Source organism: Ornithorhynchus anatinus, chromosome X1 (genome assembly GCF_004115215.2).
Source record: "Ornithorhynchus anatinus isolate Pmale09 chromosome X1, mOrnAna1.pri.v4, whole genome shotgun sequence".
Classification (NCBI taxonomy): domain Eukaryota; kingdom Metazoa; phylum Chordata; class Mammalia; order Monotremata; family Ornithorhynchidae; genus Ornithorhynchus; species Ornithorhynchus anatinus.
In genome coordinates this window covers 120,595,613-120,616,062 of record NC_041749.1, presented here as the reverse complement: position 1 = coordinate 120,616,062, position 20,450 = coordinate 120,595,613, and the positions used below count along the sequence as shown (strand labels likewise).

The window sequence follows — 20,450 nt, the reverse complement described above, 5'->3', positions numbered from 1 at the left end:
TATGGAATTTAAAGATATCTACATAAGTGCTGTGGGGTTGGGGGATGGCAGAATATATCAAGTGTCCAAAGGTCACAGATCAAGGTGCATAGGCAACACAGAACGGAGAGTGAGCAGGGGAAAAGAGGACTTAATTGGGAAAGGCCTCTAGTGACCTTAGTAATGCTTTGAAGGTGGAGAGAGTGGGAGTCTGGCGGAGGGAGTTCCAGGCTAGGGGGAGGATATGGGAAAGGGATCAGCACTCAGCCTCCCTCCAACTGACTTCTGCCACTGAGTTTAGTGGCTTGGAAGTATCAGTCAGTCGTATTTATTGAGCTCTTACTATGTGCAGAGCACTGTACTAAGTGCTTGACAGAGTACAATACAACAATAAACAGGACATATTTCCTGCCCACTACAATCTTACAGTCTAGAAGGGAGACAGACATTACTATAAATAAATAACAGATATGTACATAAGTGCTATGGCGAAGCAGAAGAGAGTGGGAGAAGAGAAAAGGAGGGCTAAGTCAGTGTGCCTGTGTGAACTTGGGGCTAGGAGGGGGAAGTAACAGCTCTCCAGTGAGATCAAGAGACCTCCCCATTCATTCACTTATTCATTCAGTCACATTTATTGAGTGCTTACTCTGTGCAAAACACTGTACTAAATGCTTGGGAGAGTACAATATAACAATAAACAGACACACCCTATGCTTAGCCAAGCCCAGCATATTTCCGCAAAATGGCACATGGGGTGTCATCTTGGTATGACACACTCCCAGCCCAGCTATGCCTAGGTCATCAGGTGGGTCTCAATATCTGGCATTCTGAAGCTGCAACCATAGCCACCCTAGTAATAAAGAGGGGATTTTGAAAAATGCTAAGCTCAAAATTTCCTATGTGAGAGTCCTCTCTTGAACTGAGACATAAATAACTCTATTCTGAAATGTGGTTCTGACAACAAAAGCAGGCTTGCCAACAAATCGGGAAGGAAGACAGAAACAGTTACTGGGTACTTTGCTAAAGACAAGCTAAACCAGTTCAGTGAACTCCGGATTTCTGATGGCATTTTTCTGTGACATTCTTGCCATTATTTCACTTTGTCTCTGAGTATAGGAGACAGGCAAACTGAATCTGAAACAGCTTCTGGAGAGGAAAGATTTCAAAGTTTGTTAAATTTTCACCAAAGGATTCTCAGAGGGTAGTTTTGATTAATAAATCATTAGCTAACAACTGTAGTCTACTGTTTATAGTTCATTCATCAACTTATCATCTCATTTGTGCTACACATATTTGCTCTGAAATCTGCATTCATACACTAACTGCCAATAGCCATATATCCAAAATAAATCAAGGGTATTTATTGAGCACTTACTTTGGGCAGAGCACTGTACTAAGCATCTGGGAGAATACAGTATAACAGAATTGTAGACATGTTCCCTGGTTACAAGGACACATAGACGTGTTCCCTTTCTAGACAGACATTAAAATAAATTATAGATAGAGGAAACACCCTAAATAAAGCTGGGCGTCTGCTTCATATGACGAAACAGAGACAGAAAGAAGTGAATAGGCAGTTTTGATTGGAAAATTCCATTTTTTCCTGGTTCTCTCTTGTACCTTTCCTTAATTCTGGATAATTTACCTGGGAAAACATTTTTTTTTGGTGGGGAAGGAGCGGGGGGGGGCGGGGGGGGATTGTTAACCATTCATTATATGCATAGCACGGTATTAAGCACAGGGGTAGATGTAAACTGATCAAGTTGGATAAAGGCATGTACCCTATGGGGCTCACAGTCTGAATCCCCATTTTACAAATGACAGAACTGAGGCACAGAGAAGTGAAGTGACTTGCTCCAGGGGACACAGTGGACAAGTAGTGAAGCTGGGATTAAAACCCAGGTCCTCTGACTCCCAGGGCTGTGTTCTAACCATTAGGGACATTGCTTCTAATAGAGTCACACTTGAGCTGATACTGTAATCTCCCAAGTCCCTAGTACAATGCTTTACACAGAGTAAGTGCTCAAAAAATACAATTGATTGACTGATTATTGACTGAACCCATGGATATGTGAGGCTTCCAGACAGGGGAGGTGACCGGGGAGGTGACCAAGATCTATTCCTTGGTGGTGTTTTTTTGTTGTTTTCTTAAGTGATTTTGTTAAGCACTTACTATGTGCCAGGCACTGTACTAAGCAGTGGGACAGATGCAAGCTAATCAGGTTGGACACAGTCCATGTCTCACATGAGTCTCCCAGTCTTAATCCCTCTAGAAGTTCGTTGTGGGCAGGGAATGTGTCTGCTTACTGTTATATTGTACTCTTTCAAGCACTTGGTACAGTCTTCTGCACACAGCAAGTGCTCAATATATACAATTCAATCGAATGAATGAATGAATGAATGAATGAATAGCCCCATTTTACAGATGAGGTAATTGGGGCCCAGAGAAGTGAAGTGACTTGTCTAAGGTTACCCAGCAGACAACTAGCAGAATTGGGCTTAGAACTAGGTCTATCTGACTCCCAGGCCCGTGTTCTGTCCTCTAGACCACATCGCTTCTCATACTGCTGCTGCAGTATGGTGGATGGCGTCAGACTTTCTGGAAGTGTCCAGTCTGTCCCTTTCCCCTTCATTTTCAGAGTAAAGCAAGGCTGCGTGGTGTGTACAGTGACAAAGATCCTGCTTTGTTGGGGTTCTGACCCCCAACAGAAAAGCCTAAAATGGCACCCACACAGGCCTTGCTTTAGACCAGGTTGTCCTGGTGATGGAGGCGGGGTTGGCTGAACTGGCCAGTTCTAACCCAGCTGGGTTCCTACCAGAGAAACAGCATGGCATAGTGGATAGAGCATGGGCCTGGGAGTCAGAAGGTCATGGGTTCTAATAATCAGAATAACAATAATAATTATAATGGTAGTTTTTAAGCACTTACTCTTTCCGCTAATCCACACTGCTTCTCAGTTTACATTCTAGAGGGGGAGACAGACATAAATTAAAGGTAGGGAAAAAGGCAGAGTATAAGGATATGGACATAATTGTACCTACACAGCTGCAGTGCACTAAATGGCAACCTAACTGTAAAAGATTTTGCTCCTCGCATACCAATAGTGACCTTAGGCACTGGGAAAATTGAGTGCATAGCTATAATTTTGAATCGTGCTTGCTCTCACTGATGCTAAAATGATTAAGGAAATAATTCCCTGTTGTTGAGGAATCCCTGGAAATGTGTTTTGTTTAGGGTAAAGAAAAGATGACCTTGATTTTGGATATAAATAATTACAGGTGTTTCCATTAATATGAATCATTATAGCTATTTCTGCTGAGCATAAAACTGGAAATTTATGAACTACCAGGTATTTGATCATAGTCTGGTGCTTGAAGACACTGGTTTCAAAAAATGCTTTAAGAAAGAAGAAACAAGCAGCATCAACTACAACAATGCTCAAGTTTTTTACTAAATATGGAAAAACAATAAAAGGACCATTAACTCAGTTAACTGTGACTTTTTTCAGATGCCTTTTCCACATATTTTATGCAGAACTATTTTCATGTAATGAGATCTTTTATAATAGCAGGAGTACTAGTGGTAGTAATTATGTTTATTGAGCATTCACTGATGCAATATCATGCATTATGTGCTTGGGAAAGTCCAGCAGATAGACAAGACACATTTCCTGCCCAGAAGTATCTTCACTCTAAGTGGGAATGTCTGCCCCAGTTGAATGTACGCTCCTTGAGATCGAGGATTGTGTCTGCCTACGCTATCTTATTGTACTCCCCCAAATGCTTAGTATCATGCTCTCCAACCAGTAGATGCTCAGTAAATATCAATGATTGGTATTTAAAAAAGACTACAAGTTCTCAGGTTTTGCTTGTGGGGCCTTTTTATGGTACTTGTTAAAATGCCAGGAACACAGCCAAGATTTGGAGTTTTTCAATCTTATGTATTTTTAGCCGTGGCATAGTCAAATTTAAAAAACATGTATTCTGTCTATTTTCAATCATTAATTAGAGGTATGTGTTTCTGTAGAGGGAAAGGAGAGACGACTTAGTCCAGTCTTAATAATTATCCTAAGAATTTTCTCTCTGAATTTTTTTTTCCTATGAATCTTATGTATTCCTCTTAGCCACCCAATGACTGGAAAACTGATTTTATGTTTTGAAAGTTTATAAAAATGAAGCAGACCCACAACACACCTGGCCTCTCTCATTAATTATTTTATGCTCTGCTCAGTAGGGTACCAATTGTACTTTGAAAACTACAAGGAATTTGTAGAGTGGTAGTTGCCTAACCAAGGTAATATGCTCCAAGTGAAGCCTACCACAGCATTTTCTATCCACTGCAATCTTTTAACAGCACAATCTGGAAGACCCGAGGAGAGTGAATTACAGTAATCAGCCTTTGAAATGACAAAAGAGTTCATCAGTATCTCTATATCGTTTTCATTGAGCACGCGTCTCAATCTGGTGATATTGCAGAAATCATAAAAGGATACTCGGAGATGGATAGAAAATGCTCCTCAAATGATAACACCAAAGACAATAAAAAAAATTAACCCCCCCCCCAATTTTAAAATTTTGGAGATGAGAGAATTAGATTATAATCAAAAGTAATCCCCTGAGAGTGAGTCATGCAGAACAGATGTTTAGAACTCATGAGAACTTTGGCCCGGGTTGGATTTAACGTCATGAAGTTTCACACCAGAAATCTGCATTGGAGTGGGAAAAAAAAAATGATGAGGCATAAAAATATCTCTTTAAGATGAGAGTGAGGCTCAAAGTAATCTTTGGGTTATATCGGAGAAATGAGTCCCTGAATCATATTAGCAAATAGCCCTCTGTGGGTGATGATAAGCACCACAGCACTTTCATTCATTCATTCATTCAATTGTATTTATTGAGCGCTGTGTGCAGAGCACTGTGCTAAGCGCTTGGAAAGTACAATTCAGCAATAAAGAGAGACAATCCCTGCCCACACCAGGCTTACAGTCCAGAATATGTCTGAAATGTATTTTAATGTCTGTCTCCCCCGCTAGTCAGTAGGTTCCTTGTGGGCAAGGATCTTCTATACCCAGTCTTTGTATTGTACTTTCCCAAGTGTTTAGTACAGTGCTCTGTACACAGTAAGTGTTCAAGAAGATTGCTCAGGCCCAAGAGCCCTATTAAGGATCAGTCAAGTAACAGTATTTATGCATCATCAACAGTGGTATTCATTGAGTGTTTACTGTGTACACTAAGCTCTATGTGCATAATACTAAGCACTTCAGAGAGTGTAATATAACAGAGTCAGTAGACACATTCCCTGCCCATGATGAGCTTACAGTCTAGAGGGGGAGTCAGGCATGAATATAAATGAATTACTTATCAAATATGATTCATAGCTGTGTTCATAAGTGTTGCGGGGGGAACGCCAGATGCTCAGAGGTCACAGATCCAAGTGTATAGACGATGCAGAAGGGAGAGGGAGAGGGAAAAGTGGGATTAATCAGGGAAGGCTTCTTGGAGGCGATGTGACCTCACAAGAAGACATGTCGAATCAGCAGAGCAATCAATCATCAGTATTTATTGAGTGCTTACTCTATGTAGCGCATGGAACTACAGGCTGACAATTAGCTTTTTTATGGTATTTGTTAAGCACTTACTACATGCCAGACACTGTACTAAGTGCTAGGATGGATGCAAGCTAATCAGGTTGGATACAGTTATGTCCCACATGGAACTCACAGTCTTAATCCCCATTTTACAAATGAGGTAACTGAGGCACAGAGAAGTGAAGTGACTTGCCCAAGGTTACATAGCAGACAAGCAGCAGAGCCAGGTTTAGAATCTAGGTCCTCCTGACCCTGAGGCCCCTGGTCTATCCACTAGGCCACACTGCTTGAGGAGAACCACATCAGGCAAGTCTGATCTACAACTAAAGTGCTCCAGTGACTTCTACATCTGAAGCACATTGTCCAAAGATGAGCAAAGGGGTAGAAAACCAACTTCCATAGACTAGTACATTTTGGGGGAGACAGACAGAGTAGGACACCAATAAGACACCAAGTTTCAGAACAAGCTGAACATATAGAACAATGGCAGTGAACAATCATCCTTGCTTCTGTGATGCTTGGACATACCTCATACACCTCATGTAGAATAGTTCCACCAATCAATCAGTGGTTTTTATTGAGCTCTACTTTGTGCTTGGGAGAGTAGAATACAACAGAATTAGCAGATATGTTCTCTGCTCATCATGCGGCAACGCAATGTAAATGCTGGATGGGAGCTAGACTCTGAGATTATAGACTCTAAACTGTAAGCTCCTTGTGGGCAGGGAACACTGCTTCCAACTATGTTGTGTTGTATTGTACAGTGCTCTGCACATGGGAAGCACTCAGTAAATACCATTGATCAATCTATGCAACACTGAATAGCATAACAAGGTAACAAACAATGAGGTTCTGGAATACAGCCACACCAAGAGTATTTAAGCAGTGTTCAGTCAATTGTATTTGTTAAGTGCTTACTGTGTGCAGAGCCCTGTACTAAGCGCTTGGGAAAGTACAACAGTGAAGAGTGACAATCCCTGTTCACAACGAGCTCAGTTCATCACATCCCACCTTTGCTTAGGTAGGGTACATAAAGAGAATCAACGGCATTAGGATGTCCAGCTTCCTACCTTACGATGAACTGAATGGTACAACCTATTTAAATGGTGACAGAAGGGGCTTTTTGTGGATGCAGACCAACAGCTTCGAGCACTATGGAATCTCAGCTAAAGCTGGGAGACAACTGTGATAGACAAACCAGCCTGGCATGCTGCATTCCAGAAAGGAGTGGCTCTTTTTGAATGGAGCCTTTGAGGGTGTCACGAGATGAAGAAGCTGCAAACTACAAACACGACAGCACCACGAGGGAGTTTGTATGCATTCATTCATTCAGTCATATTTATTGAGTGCTTATTGTGTGCAGAGCACTGTACTAAGTGCTTGATGCACTGTGTACTCAGGACCGAAGTTCCCGCATGGCCCTTTCAAACCCACATGCTCACACACACACACACACACACACACACACACACACGTGAACTCTCTGAGAGTGGTCATTTTCAAATATGAAAGACTTATAATGATGACTTTTTTGAAGTACTCCAAGATATTATTGAGCCATTGTAAACGTTTCTAGATAAGCAATATCCTCCAGTTGAGTGCTCTGTGAATGTGAGTCTTTGAAAGCAGACAGCTTTCTCTTTGCCCTAGAGCATGGTGGTTTAAAAAGACACTGCACTGGGGATTAAATTTCCCCTGGCATTCTTACGCTTCACTTACTACTAAAATGATTCAGTAACTTGAACTCTTTGCACCCTTTTTACAGCAGATGATTTCATTAAAACATATGATTCAAAAACAGAATTACCACCAAAAAAAAAAAAAAAAAGCCTCACACAGGATGTGTTATATTCTCTATCAGGATTTCATATCTTGGGATGCTGAGAAGGAAAGATTGAAAACATGGGCATTTTTCAGTCATAGCTCTCTATATAGGGGACTGGAAATCTTCACTGCTTATTTTCTATTGATGTGCTTTCATATATTTGGATTTATCAGCATAATGATGACATTGATTTCATTTATATAATATACTGGGCATTTTGACCACTGTATACCTCAAAACCTTCAGCCTTAATTTGGTTCATTGTTCCTCTCTTGGTCAGTGACTGAAATACGTGCCTGACTTTAGGACTCTGCATTTTTTTTTGAAGGATAATCACATGAACAAGAAATTGTGAGAATTTATGCTTAACTTTTGGAGGGTTATTACAAATTCGGATGATTGGCTCATGACTCTCAAATAATTTTTTTAATCTTGCTAATCGCTCAAAGTACAAGTTAAGCCGGTGTCAAGAAGATGTGAAAAATTACCTGTTTTTTGAATCAGACGGGAATCGCTGGAGAGGTGGATGGATACATTTTGAAACCAATCTAACTGATTTTTTTTTCTCATTTCAGCTATCATTAAGACTGCCCTCCCCAACATGGACAGAGAAGCCAAAGAGGAGTACTTGGTAGTCATTCAAGCTAAGGACATGGGTGGCCACTCAGGTGGCCTCTCAGGCACCACCACATTGACAGTGACGCTCACTGATGTGAACGACAATCCTCCGAAGTTTGCCCAGAGTAAGTGTAACTACCACTTGCTTTAGAATGGGAACTCTGCTCTAAGGCTGTCTATGTATTCTATTGTTCCTTGGCTTTTAAGGAATTGGGTAGTACCACATTTTTCTAAATAAGTTGAACAGTAGCTGAGCACACTAGTGTTAGGTTAATAGGCCAGATTTCTCCTACTGCCTAAAGTGAAAGAGTTCATTTCAAAGGTGCCTAATTTAGAAGAAAATAGCTTAGGTACTGAGAAAATTGCTTTCACTTTGCAGAGTATATGCAAATGCTGCATATACTCCAAACCCATCATTGAGATTAACTGCAAGCCTCTCCTATTCCATCCACGCCTAACTTGTGACCAATCCAGGAAACCTCAAGAATCCATTTGGGAGTAGCCTATATTTTGCTCTGACCGCAAGCTTCTTGTGGGCAGGGAACGTCTTTACCCACTCTGTTATACTGTACTCTCCCCAGCACTTATTACAGTGCTCTGCACACAGTAAGCACCCAATAAATACGATTGATTGATGACTGCTGGGTTTATGCCATTGTCCGACTCCACTGACAGAGAGAGAGGTGTCTAGATGTATCTTCTGCCGTGGAAACAATAGAAAGACCTCAACGATGCTGCCCATCCTTGCAACCATGGCCCTATTGAAGAATACAGATGGCGCCCCCATCTGCATCTCTACCATAGAGGAAATTCTGCCCATATGGCAGTGATCTGCCCACACGCTGTCTGTCACTGAGGAGGTGTTCCACCAGGAGTGGGCTGAGAACGCGAGCATGGATACTTTCCTCCCAAACTGAATCGTGTGTAGGTGAACTTGGAGCTGATCACCCCTCCCCCCCATAGTAGGGTCAGGGGGGACCCCAGTATGGGCCGCCAGAGTAAGTCATACAAACACTTCTTTATGCAAATCTCACCCTGGTCATAGACCCCTAGTTCAGATTCACTTTCCCAGGAATTTAAGATGGTGCATCGTCCTCTGTAGGCATTCAATAAATACCATCACTGTTTCTATTCCTATGTCTACTAGCTTACCCAGAAATATTCTGACTGGAATCTTACTGGCAATGGAAAGAAGTGGGACAGTACAGCAGCGTTCATAGTTACCCCACCTTTCATTTGGAAAACGGCTGTTATGGTGGCATCTTTGAAGTCCAGGGGAACAGCCCTGGGTTCAGCTACCTACTCTCAGGCAGTACCAACGCTTCCGAGGGGCTGGGAGAGTTCTGGCCCCCACCACAGGGGGCAGCTCTGGCTTCACCCACACACTCCTCAGTCCCAGAGGAAAGCAAGCCCTCATGTCCACAATGGACAGACCATGATCCCACGGTCGGTCTGGGTTCCTTCTTCTTTTAGGCTTTCCAGAATGTCCCCTTCCCTATTGCTTGGCCTGCTTGGAAGATTAGAAATAATTTAAACTATTCATTCATTCAAATTATGAGCTGATCAATCAGTAGCTACTAAAAGAGAGCCAGTTGATCATTTCATCTTGAAGGATTTCGCCCGAACGCTGACCATTTTGTAGAGTTAAATGCGCCATCGTGTTGTGGAACCAATCCTGCCGGTTCTTCCTACATAACATTTCCCACATCCGCCCATTCATCTCCGCTAAAACTGCTACTACCTTGGTTCAGGTTCTTATATCATGGCTGGACTGCTGTGACAGTTTCCTCACTCTATTCTTGCCTCCACCAACTCTTCCCATTTTACATATCAGCTCTTAATCAATCAATCAGTGGTATTTATTGAGCGCTTACTGTGTGCACAGAAGTTGTGACTTGCCCTTTCATACCATACTCAAGTGCTGAATACAGTGCATTATACCCAGTGAGTATTCAATAGATGCCATTACTAGTAGTAGTAGTAATGTAGGAAGCAGTGTGGCTTAGTGGAAAGAGCACAGGTTTTGGAGTGAGAGGATGTGTGTTCTAATCCCTCCTCCACCACTTGTCTGCTGTGTGATCTTGGGAAAGTCACTTAACTTCTCTGTGCTTCAGTTACCTGGTCTGTAAAACGGGGATGAAGACTGTGAGCCCCATGTGGGACAACCTGCTTACCTTCTATCTACCCCAGCACTAAGAACAGTGCTTGGCACATAGTAAATGCTTAACAAATGCCAGCATTATTATTATTATTATTATTACTACTACAGCTAATATTATCACAGCTACCACTACTGCTACTACTACTCACCTTACTATTGATCTAGGATCTAGCATTAAAATAGGTTTCTTAGAGTTTGGTGATCTTGGGGCAGCAAACTTCATGCCAGGCTGAAGGTCTAGAAAGCAGTGAGATCCAAAAATATTAGTGTGGGGCAGTTTCACCACCATCACCTACCTACCATACTAAAAACCGAACCGTAGGACAAGATGACCCACCGTGAGGTTTTGAACATCTAAATTGAAGCAATGTTCGCTGCGACACACCGCGGCTGGGGTGGGATAGTTGATGATGGATGGGTGGATGACAGCAACTGAATGGTGACATATGCAGGCAGGCATGGCAGGACGAATCCTTCAAAGTTGTAGTGAAGTCTTTAAAGGCTTGAAACAATGTGACAAACAATGTGACATATAGCTGTGGATAGTTGACAGACCGGGCTGCTCTGAAAGCAATCAGGAGAGTGAAAGCTTGACAGAGAACTATATCTTACGCTATTGAACTCCCCCAGGGACCTAGTACAGTGCTTTGCATAGAGTAAGGGGTCGATAAATACGGATTTGTCGATTGATTGATTTAGCTGGATACTAAGAGGTAGTTTTGAGAACAGCAAAATGTCTTGCAAGGGGCAAACTCTTTGACAAAAGAAGTCATCTAGATATATTTGAAAATTATCCAGTTTTCAAAATAGCCACATCATTACCCCACTATAGTGCTTCAGAAACCTGAATATCATTTACTGTAAATGTCATGTACTGTAACTCTAGCTATAAATCATGCAAATATGTTTTGGGAAAAAAAAAAGTATCAATGTGTCTTTCTCAATATAGACGTGTAGGAGGAGAGATTCTGGTCATATTTTTCAGAGATTCTTGGTATTTTGCAAACTGAAGGGTAGAGGAAAACTACAATCAGTTACTGCTGCTGAAAGAGCTGTGTTCTTTATTTAATTTCAGGAAAAATATGGTTTTACTCATGGCATAAGATGTAAAGTAAAGCAAAAAGAAAAAATACTTTAATTTCTGTCTAATATACCAGTGTGTCTCAAATTCAAAATCCAAATTTGCTCTTTGAGTTTCAAAGCATGTCTTGCTGGTTAAAGTTAAGGTGATGTAGTCTCTGCCTTACTTCCTCCACAATGCCTTGTATTCTTTTGTTTCAGTCTGAATGATAGAATAATTAGGGTCCAGCATGTTGTGGTGGAGTACTTCTCCCTCTCTTTAAAGGGTATGAATTTTTTTCAAGAGATATTCATTCAATCATGCATTCAATCGTATTTATTGAGCCTTACTGTGTGCAGACCACTGTACTAAGTGCTTGGGAGACTACGATATAACAATGAACAGACATATTCTCTGCCCACAGTGAGCTTACAGTCTAGAGCCTGCAACCTCGGGGTCATCTTTGACTCGGCTCTCTCATTCACCCCACACATCCAATCCCTCACCAAGACCTGCCGGTCTCACCTTTATAATATCACCAAGATCCGCCCTTTCCTCTCCACCCAAATGGCTATCTTACTGGTACAGGCTCTCATAATATCCTGGCTGGATTATTGTTTCAGCCTTCTCTCTGATCTCCCTTCCTCCTGTCTCTCCCTGCTCCAGTCTATTCTTCATTCCGCTGCCCGGCTCATCTTCCTGCAGAAATGCTCTGGGCATGTCACTCCCCTTCTTAAAAACCTCCAGTGGTTGCCTATCAACCTCCGCCTGAAACAAAAACTTCTCACTCTAGGCTTCAAGGCTCTCCATCACCTTGCCCCCTCCTACCTCACCTCCCTTCTTTCTTTCTACTGCCACCCCACATGCTCCGCTCCTCTGCCGCCCACCTCCTCAGCATCCCCCATTCTCGCCTATCCCACCGTCGACCCTTGGGCCACGTCCTCCTGCTGTCCTGGAATGCCCTCCCTCCTCAGCTCCGCCAAAGCCCTACTTAGAGCTCACCTCCTCCAAGAGTCCTTCCCAGACTGAGCTTCCCCTTTTCCCTCTGCTCCCTCTGCTGCCCCTCTACCCCCCCTTCACCTCCCCTCAGCTAAGTCCCCTTTACCCCCGCTCCCTCTGCTCCTCCCCCCTTCCTCCCCCTCCCCTCAGCACTGTGCTCGTCCACTCATTTGTATATATTTTTTATTACCCTATTTATTTTGTTATTGAGATGTACATCACCTTGATTCTATTTATTGCTATTGTTTTTGTCTGTCTCCCCCGATTAGACTCTAAACCCATCAATGGGCAGGGACTGTCTCTAACTGTTGCCGATTTGTACATTCCAAGCGCTTAGTACAGTGCTCTGCACATAGTAAGCACTTAATAAATACTATTGAATGAATGAATGAATGAATGAATGAATGAATGAATGAATGAATGAATGAGGTTATATTTGGTATAACTAACCACAATCTCTCCTCACCCCTGTCGGTCAGGGACAACCTATTCTTCCCAGGTTATCACTCTGTGCGAGGTGGCTTGTCACAGCTCGAGTCTATATGGCCAAATATTTCTCTTTCTTCACTTTGCATCTGTAGGTGGCAGAATGGATATTACATTTTCTCACTTCACTATGTTCAATGCTGGGTGGGTGGGAGTGAAATTGACTTCAGTGCATGTCTAATGAAGCAAAAACCCAAATGTCAATGTAATAAGGAGAGATTTTATGTCTGTCTTATTCATTTGATTGAAGGCTTCTTAAGGGCAGGTATCATGTCTGCTTACTCCATCCTACTCTCCCAAGCAGTTAGCCCAGAACTCTGCACACAGTCAGTGCTCAATAAGTGCCATCAATTCTGCTACTCTCTGGGATGAGGCTGATGAAAAGTAGCCTACAGTGTGCAGGCCTTATGCATTTCGTTCAAACGGTTTCACATCTGAGTCGAGTTCAGTCAGAGAGAAACAGATTACTCAAACTTCCCACCCCAGTGAAGGCACAGGGAGAAATCCCAGGATGCCTTGCTTTTCTACTCTATGAATAATAATAACAATAATTATGGTATTTGTTAAGCTCTTACCATGTGCCAGCCACTGTACTAAGCGCAGGGTGGATTCAAGCATATTGATGATGATGTTGGTATTTGTTAAGCGCTTACTATGTGCAGTGCACTGTTCTAAGCGCTGGGGTCCCCCGTGAGGCTCACAGTTAATCCCCATTTTACAGATGAGGTAACTGAGGCCCAGAGAAGTGAAGTGACCTGCCCACAGTCACACAGCTGACAAGTGGCAAAGCTGGGATTCGAAACCATACCTCTGACTCCCAAGCCCAGGCTCTTTCCACTGAACCATGCTGCTTCTCTGGGTTGGACACAGCCATATTGGGTTGGACACAGCCCCTGTCCCGCGAGGGGCTCACAGTCTCAATCTCCATTTTGCAGATGAGGTAACTGAGGCCCAGAGAAGTTAAGGTCACACAGGTCACTTGCCCAAGGTTACACAGCAGACTAGTGTCAGAGCCGGGATTAGAACCCATGACCTTCTGACTCCCAGGCCCACGCCCTATCCACTACACTATGCTGCTTCCCATCAGTCAGTGGTTCAGGGAGAAGCTCCCTAGTTAGTGCTCCTAACTGGTTACATTAAAATTGAGTATCTAGCCAAGAGCACTAAATCAATCAGTCAATCAACTAATGGTATTTATTGAGGCTCTTACTATGTGGAGCACTATTCTAAGCACTTGGAAGGGTACAATACAACATAGTTGGTAGATGTTCCCTGCCTACAATGACCTGAACAAAGTCTAGTTGTCCATGGGACATCGCGTAAAGTGCATTCAAACTTTTGTAAAATCAAAAAAATTGAGCCAATCTATGGATTTTCAAAACCGATTATAAAAATACAGTTCCATGAAGAAATAACATCGTAAATATATACCAAGGAAAAAAGATTACGAATTAGATTTTTATGTGTGGCTATGTAAATACTTCATTTTCAAAGTGTTATCTATCACATCGTTTAGCAAAAAGGCACCTTGTGCTAAAATGCTAAAAATAATTAATTCCAGAGAGCAAACAGCTGTTGAAATAAGCTTTTAATCTGTCTACTGAAAGTTAATGTACTTCAAAGTATCAGAGAGAGACAGGGAGTGTGAAAGGAAGGAGGTATTTGAGCCAAGGTAAACTTTTCATTTACTGCGAAATTAGAATGTTATTACGGAGTGAGAGAGCATTCTAAGAAATAGCAGAATTAACTTTCAGTACTGCTCTCAAACCATCAATCAGTCAAAAGTGTTTATTGAGTGTCTACTACTCCTATTAAGAATGGGGATATTGATTCACGTTTATCATGTGCCAAGCACTATGGTAAGCACTGGGACAGATCCAGGGCAATCAGCTTGTATTCAGTCCCTGTTCTGCCTGGGCCTCACAATCTAAGGGAGAGAGAAAGCAGGTCTTTAATTTTCATTTTACAGAAGAGAAAACTGAGGCACAGAGAAGTTAAGTGACTTGCTCAAAGTCACACAGCAGGGAAGTGGATGAGATGAGATTAGAACCCAGGTCTCCTGACTCCCAAGCCCGTGTTCTTTCTGCTAGACCACATTGCTTCTCTGTACTAAGTACAAAGCACTGTGCAAAGCATTTGGAGGAGTACAATTAGAGGTAAAAGACAAGGTCCCTGGCCTCAGAGACCTTTCTATCAATAACTGTTGCACTGAGAAAACTGTTCTGGTGGGTACTGATAGACTATTTGTGAAGGGATTCCAAATCCCAGTCCTTAACCTTCTGTTAGGGTTAAGACTATTTATATAATTATGGCAGGGAACGTATTTGCCAATTCTGTTGTATCATTCTCTCCCAAACACATAGAACAGTGCTCTGCCCATAGTAAGTACTTAATATTACCATTGATTGAGTTCGGTTAGCTCTCTGTGTTAGGGTCAGCTGTGTAACTGTGGGCAAGTCATTTAACTTCTCTGTGCCTCAGTTACCTCATCTGTAAAATCAGGATGAAGACTGTGAGCCTCACTTGGGACAACCTGATTACCCTGATTACCTGTATCTACCCCAGTGCTTAGAACAGTGCTCTGCACATAGCGCTTAAGTACCAACATTATTATTATTATTATTATTAGTGGATAGAGCACGGTCCTGGGAGTCAGAAGGACCTGGGTTCTATTCCCTGTTCCACCATTTGTCTGTTACATGACCTTGGGTGAGTCACTTCACTTCTCTGGGCCTCAGTTCCCTCATCTGTAAAATGGGGATTAAGACTGTGAGCCCCAAGTGGGATGTGGGCTGTGTCCAACCTGATTCTCTTGTATCTTCCCCGGCGCTTAGTACCATGCCTGGCACATTGGGGTGGTTAACAAATACCATTAAAAAAGGAAACCCTAAGAGAGACCTCTCGGGTCGCACCTGGAGAGTTTCCAGTACTCTACCAGTCTCGACTATGGAAGGGAGAGTCAAGCAGAGGCATATCCATTCCATTCCTAGCTTGGGCAGTGGCTAGCCAGTGGAAGGTCCCCTGCTACAAGTCAAAATTCACCTGTTGCTGGGCAGCAGCGGTACGGGAGAGAGTCGAGGGTGGAGACTCAAGTTCACTGCACAGAAGGCAGTGATGGTAAACCACTTGCGTAGTTTTACCAAGAAAATTCTATGGATCCACTTCCAGAACGATTGCAGATGGATGTGGGGCGTTCTGGAAGAGATGTGTCCATGGTGCTGCTATGGGTCGGAGACGACTTGACGGCATAAGACAAGACAAGACGGGAAAGCTAGATTTTAGATGTAACAGTTTTTTCTCACTTGGTCCCAAATTAATATTAGACCACTTATTAAGAACAGCATGGCACAAATCTTTAATGATGTTCAATAATGATCATAATAATAATAAAAAAACCCTCAAACCGTTCTCTTCAGAAACTCACAAAGAGGAAAGAAAAAAATGTCTATTTCAGAATAAAACAATATTGAAAGCAGATTGAAAAGAACATCTAATTAGAGTCACTGCTCTGAGAGAATTTTCAAATGAACCTTGGAATTATTTCATATTTTTCAGTATTTCTTCTTTGCCATGGTAGTTAACACCCTAATTAATAGCTCTTTTTCCTCAGAAAAATTATGGTTCAAATTTTGTAATGGCAAATGAGGTTAAAAAATCACTCCCTTTTGTTAGAGGAAATCAATATCAACTAGGATAACACTGGCACAGAGAGAAATACAACAACAATATTCCCCAAGGCAAGAGGCAGGGATTTTTGCTGACCGATTTAACTAATAAGAGAGCCTGCAGCGGGCACGAACTTGGATTTCCAAGGGATCCAAATCATTAGACCACCTGTAAAGGATTCGGGGAGTTAGAAAGTCCACTCTCTCCTCTTTGGCCGTTCTTCTGAATACCTTCAGTCCAAAGAGTTTTCTCCCTCACCAATCCTCAGCATGACAGAGGCCATTTCAATTCAAATAGACGTTTGGCATCAAGAGCCATACGTTGCATTTGAAGTGAAAAGTTTGCAGGAGCCTCCGATGCCCTACTCAAAAAGGAAGTAGCAGGAGAAGGGCATTGCTTCTGTTTGGCTACTGCAGCCCACGGGGCACCGGCCGATGTTACAGCGGCAAACTGATAACCTCCGTAATTCCTGCTCCGGAATAGCTCTTGTGGCTTTTGGGATATGAAAGGTAGGAGGATTCCCAAATTTCAGCTAATTGGCCCGTTCTCTAGCCCACAATAGAATAAATACCCAGTGCAGTTGTATGCTGTTTAGAGACTCATGCAGGTGAGATGCGTGGTCATCAGAGCGATGAGGATTTTAGCACAAAAGGCATCTTTCATGTATCTGAACAGCTTGCTGGAGGGTAGAGCACAAGTTTTGTAATTGGATTTTATCAAAAACGGGCTACGAATCTGTAAATACAAAGGTAAGTTCAAAAGTGCCTTGCAGTGTGTTACACATTGCATCTTTCTGTGCTGAAAATAGCTTAATATTTTATGTTTGGAAACATTAAATATCCCTCTAGGCAGGAGATGGGAATTGGAGCAAGTGGAAGGAAGACTATTCACCTGGATCCAACAGAGAATGTGGGAGTATTCCGACATTATGCTGCTTTAAGTATCCCACTTGAAGAAATAGAGTCTGTAGATGTGGCATAGCTCAAACATTTACTTTAAGAAACCAAGATGAATGAATACTCTGTTGCTTTCTGCTGGAAAATTCAGCATGCACCTTTTGTCTCTAAGGTCTGTATCACTTCTCGGTGCCCGAAGATGTTGGTTTAGGAGCGACAATAGGAAGAGTAAAGGCAAATGACCAAGACATTGGAGAAAATGCTCAGTCGTCTTATGACCTCATCGATGGAGATGGGACAGCTTTGTTTGAAATCACTTCGGACTCCCAGACCCAGGATGGGATTATTAGACTGAGAAAGGTAAAGGAGGATTTTCGGAGGGAGGGTGAGCTTGGGGGTTTAAGCTGACTAGCCTTTAAGATATCTTCAAAAATAGAGAGGGTGACCGCTGAGTAAACAGACGTAAAATAAATGGCATGTCAGTTCAAATTGCTTATCCATCTTCTGTCCTGTCTTGCCTTTTGCTAGGGACTCAAATGGGCTGAAAGTTTGAGAGAAGCAGCATGGCCTAGTGGAAAGAGCCAGGCCTGGGAGTCTGAGGATCTGGGTTCTAATCCCCAGCTCTGCCACGTACCAGCTGTGTGACCTTGGGCAAGTCACTTAACTTCTCTGTGCCTCAGTTACCTCATCTGTAAAGAGGGGATTGATTCCTCCTTCCTCTGACATAGACTGTCAGCCCTTTATGGGGCAGGAACTGTGTCCCCTCTGATTATCTTATGTCTACCCCAGCCTTTACTACATTTCTTGGCACACAGTAAGCACTTAACAAATACATACCATGTAAAACACTAGAAAACCAAAAACAAAGCAGCATTCTTATTTCTGTGTCATTGTCAGTGAAGCCTAATAGATGAATGAATATAGAGGAAGGCCTAATCAGAATCACCACAGCTAGCCAACTGGTTCCAAATTTGTCTTTATATTAAAAATGGAAACATTTTCATATTGATCATTAAGATTTTAATTATGCAGCTATTAATGCACACTGAAAGGTTATGGCCATTGATGATCTCAAAATAGAATGGATCGATCCTAGTATGAACACAAGATGTGCCCAAGAATGCGCAATTGCCCAGCACCTTATTTGATTATTTTAATGTGCACTCTCATCAGGTTGCAGTGTTGCATTTAGATGGTTCGAAACCTAAATGGATGAGTGTGAAATCCTTTTTGAATTATCTGTTGGCCAGTAGTGTCATAGTGCCCAAGGAGAAAACTAGATCTGTGTTTGTGACTTACCTGTTGTGGTGATGATGCAGTGGGGCCCAGTGGAAGGAATATGGGACTGGGAAAAAGGAGGCCCAGTGTCTAGTCCCAGCACAGGAAGCAGCGTGGCCTTTCAGAAAAATTACAGGCCTGGAAGTCAAAGAGTTTGGGCTCTAATCCTGGCTCTTCCACCTGCTTGCTGTAGGATCTTGGGCAAGTCATGTAAAATCTCTGTGTCTCAGTTTTTCAGCTGTAAAATGGAGATGCAATATCTGTTCTCCCTCTTAGACTGTGAGCCCGATGTGGGACAGGGACTCTCTCTGACCTGATTAATCTGTTTTTACCCCAAAGCTTAGAACAGGGGTTGATATACAGTAAGCCCTTAACAAATGCCCTAAAACAAAGAAACAAAAAGCCTGCCCTTGGCCTGCTGTGTAACCTTGGGGAAATCACTTAACTTCTCTGGGCCTGAGGTTCCTCATCTGTAAAATGGGAAAAGATCCCTCTTTGTCTACGAGCTCCTCGAGGGCCAGAGGCTTTGACTGACCAGATCATCCTGGATCTCCCCCAGTGCTTAGCATAGTGTAAGTGCTTAAGCATTATCATCATGATTATTGATGTTGCTCATTCATTTTAGGCTTAGAGGCCTATTTATAAGCAAAAGCCCATATCCTTATGTTACTTATAAAAATCTAGAGTCTAGCATATGGGCATTTTGAATATAGAATTCTACATCAGAAGCCTTTTCTGTGGGACTGAAGAGAGGTGTTCTATTTTTAGAGTTTGAAAGCTTACCATCCTGCTAGTCCCAATTCATAGGCCAGTAGATCCCTGTTGGTTACATTGCCATGATGGTGACTGAGCCTCAAGAGTGAAATATTTTAATATTTGTGAAGAGTTGGAAATGGCCATATAGGTTTAGAAAGTATGGCTGGCAAATTGTGAATGTGTGGCTTTGGAGTCACCTACTTCTGAAGAGCCGGAATGGCATGTCTCCCAAATCAACCCAAATGTTCAAGGCGGGAATAACTATTTCTCATCACAGACTCTCTGGATGTTTTGCCATTTCTAATTCCTATTTGTGTTCCAGTTTTATTTGCATTGCAAATTCTCAGTTCTGCTTTTTATGAGACATTGTAATGCAAATTGAGTTGTCTTTCTCAAACTTTACAAATATGCACTTTTGAAATTTGAATCATTGGGCAACTCAAAGAACTGTGTTGAGGAGCTGCAGAGGCCCATGGGTTTGAAGCTGGTAAGAGGACCTTCCAGAGCCAATATTTTCGTAGTTCTTTTCCATTAGCCCAAATCCCATGCTCCTTCCAAAGAACTGTTCTGGTCTCTTAGAGTCAAGGACCCAAATCACCTCTGGTGTGATGCGAAATCACTCCATCTTGTTCTTTAAAGAAAATCACGTTGTCTCATGAACCTCTCTCTTCCATCATCTCATCTAACTATGCCTCTGAGGGTCTTCCTTCTGGCACAATTCTTTATAGCAAAAATATGAAATTCCTAGCAATAAAATACTCGTTTAAGTCTGGAAGAAAAAAAGGAAATGGTGAACAATAGAAATATTTTTATATGAGCAGTTAAAAATTCTGAAAAGTCTCTTCGGGTAAAACAATGCATATTTTGAGTTAAAAATCATCAGATTGGATCACCCCCCTCCCAGCCCCACAGCTCTTATGAACATATCTAATTTATTTATTGATGTCAATGTCTGTCTCCCTTTCTAGATTGTAAGCTTGTTGTGGGGTGGGAAGGTGTCTGTTATATTGTACTCTCCCAAGTGCTTAGTGCCAGTGCTCTGCACATAGTAAGCACTTGATAAGTATGATTAACTGACTGCATAAATGTGATTTACTGACTGACATAAGGGAACTAAGGCCTGAAGAGGTTGAATGAC

The 20,450-nt window shown here is 42.3% G+C and overlaps 1 protein-coding gene and 1 non-coding gene across 3 annotated transcripts in view; both read left to right on the top strand.

The window, feature by feature from the left end:
- The window catches only part of CDH8 (cadherin 8), a 368,100-nt gene that overhangs the window by 170,422 nt on the left and 177,228 nt on the right, over nt 1–20,450 (top strand). For both annotated transcript variants that reach the window (XM_029052199.2, XM_029052200.1), the window contains exons 5-6: nt 7,968–8,135; nt 17,451–17,638. In XM_029052199.2, the coding sequence (XP_028908032.1) occupies nt 7,968–8,135; nt 17,451–17,638 (356 nt within the window). The remainder of the gene's footprint in view (nt 1–7,967; nt 8,136–17,450; nt 17,639–20,450) is intronic.
- Nucleotides 15,612–15,748, top strand: LOC114806988. The gene has a single exon (XR_003755041.1). It is a non-coding gene; the product is annotated as a small nucleolar RNA SNORA7 (small nucleolar RNA).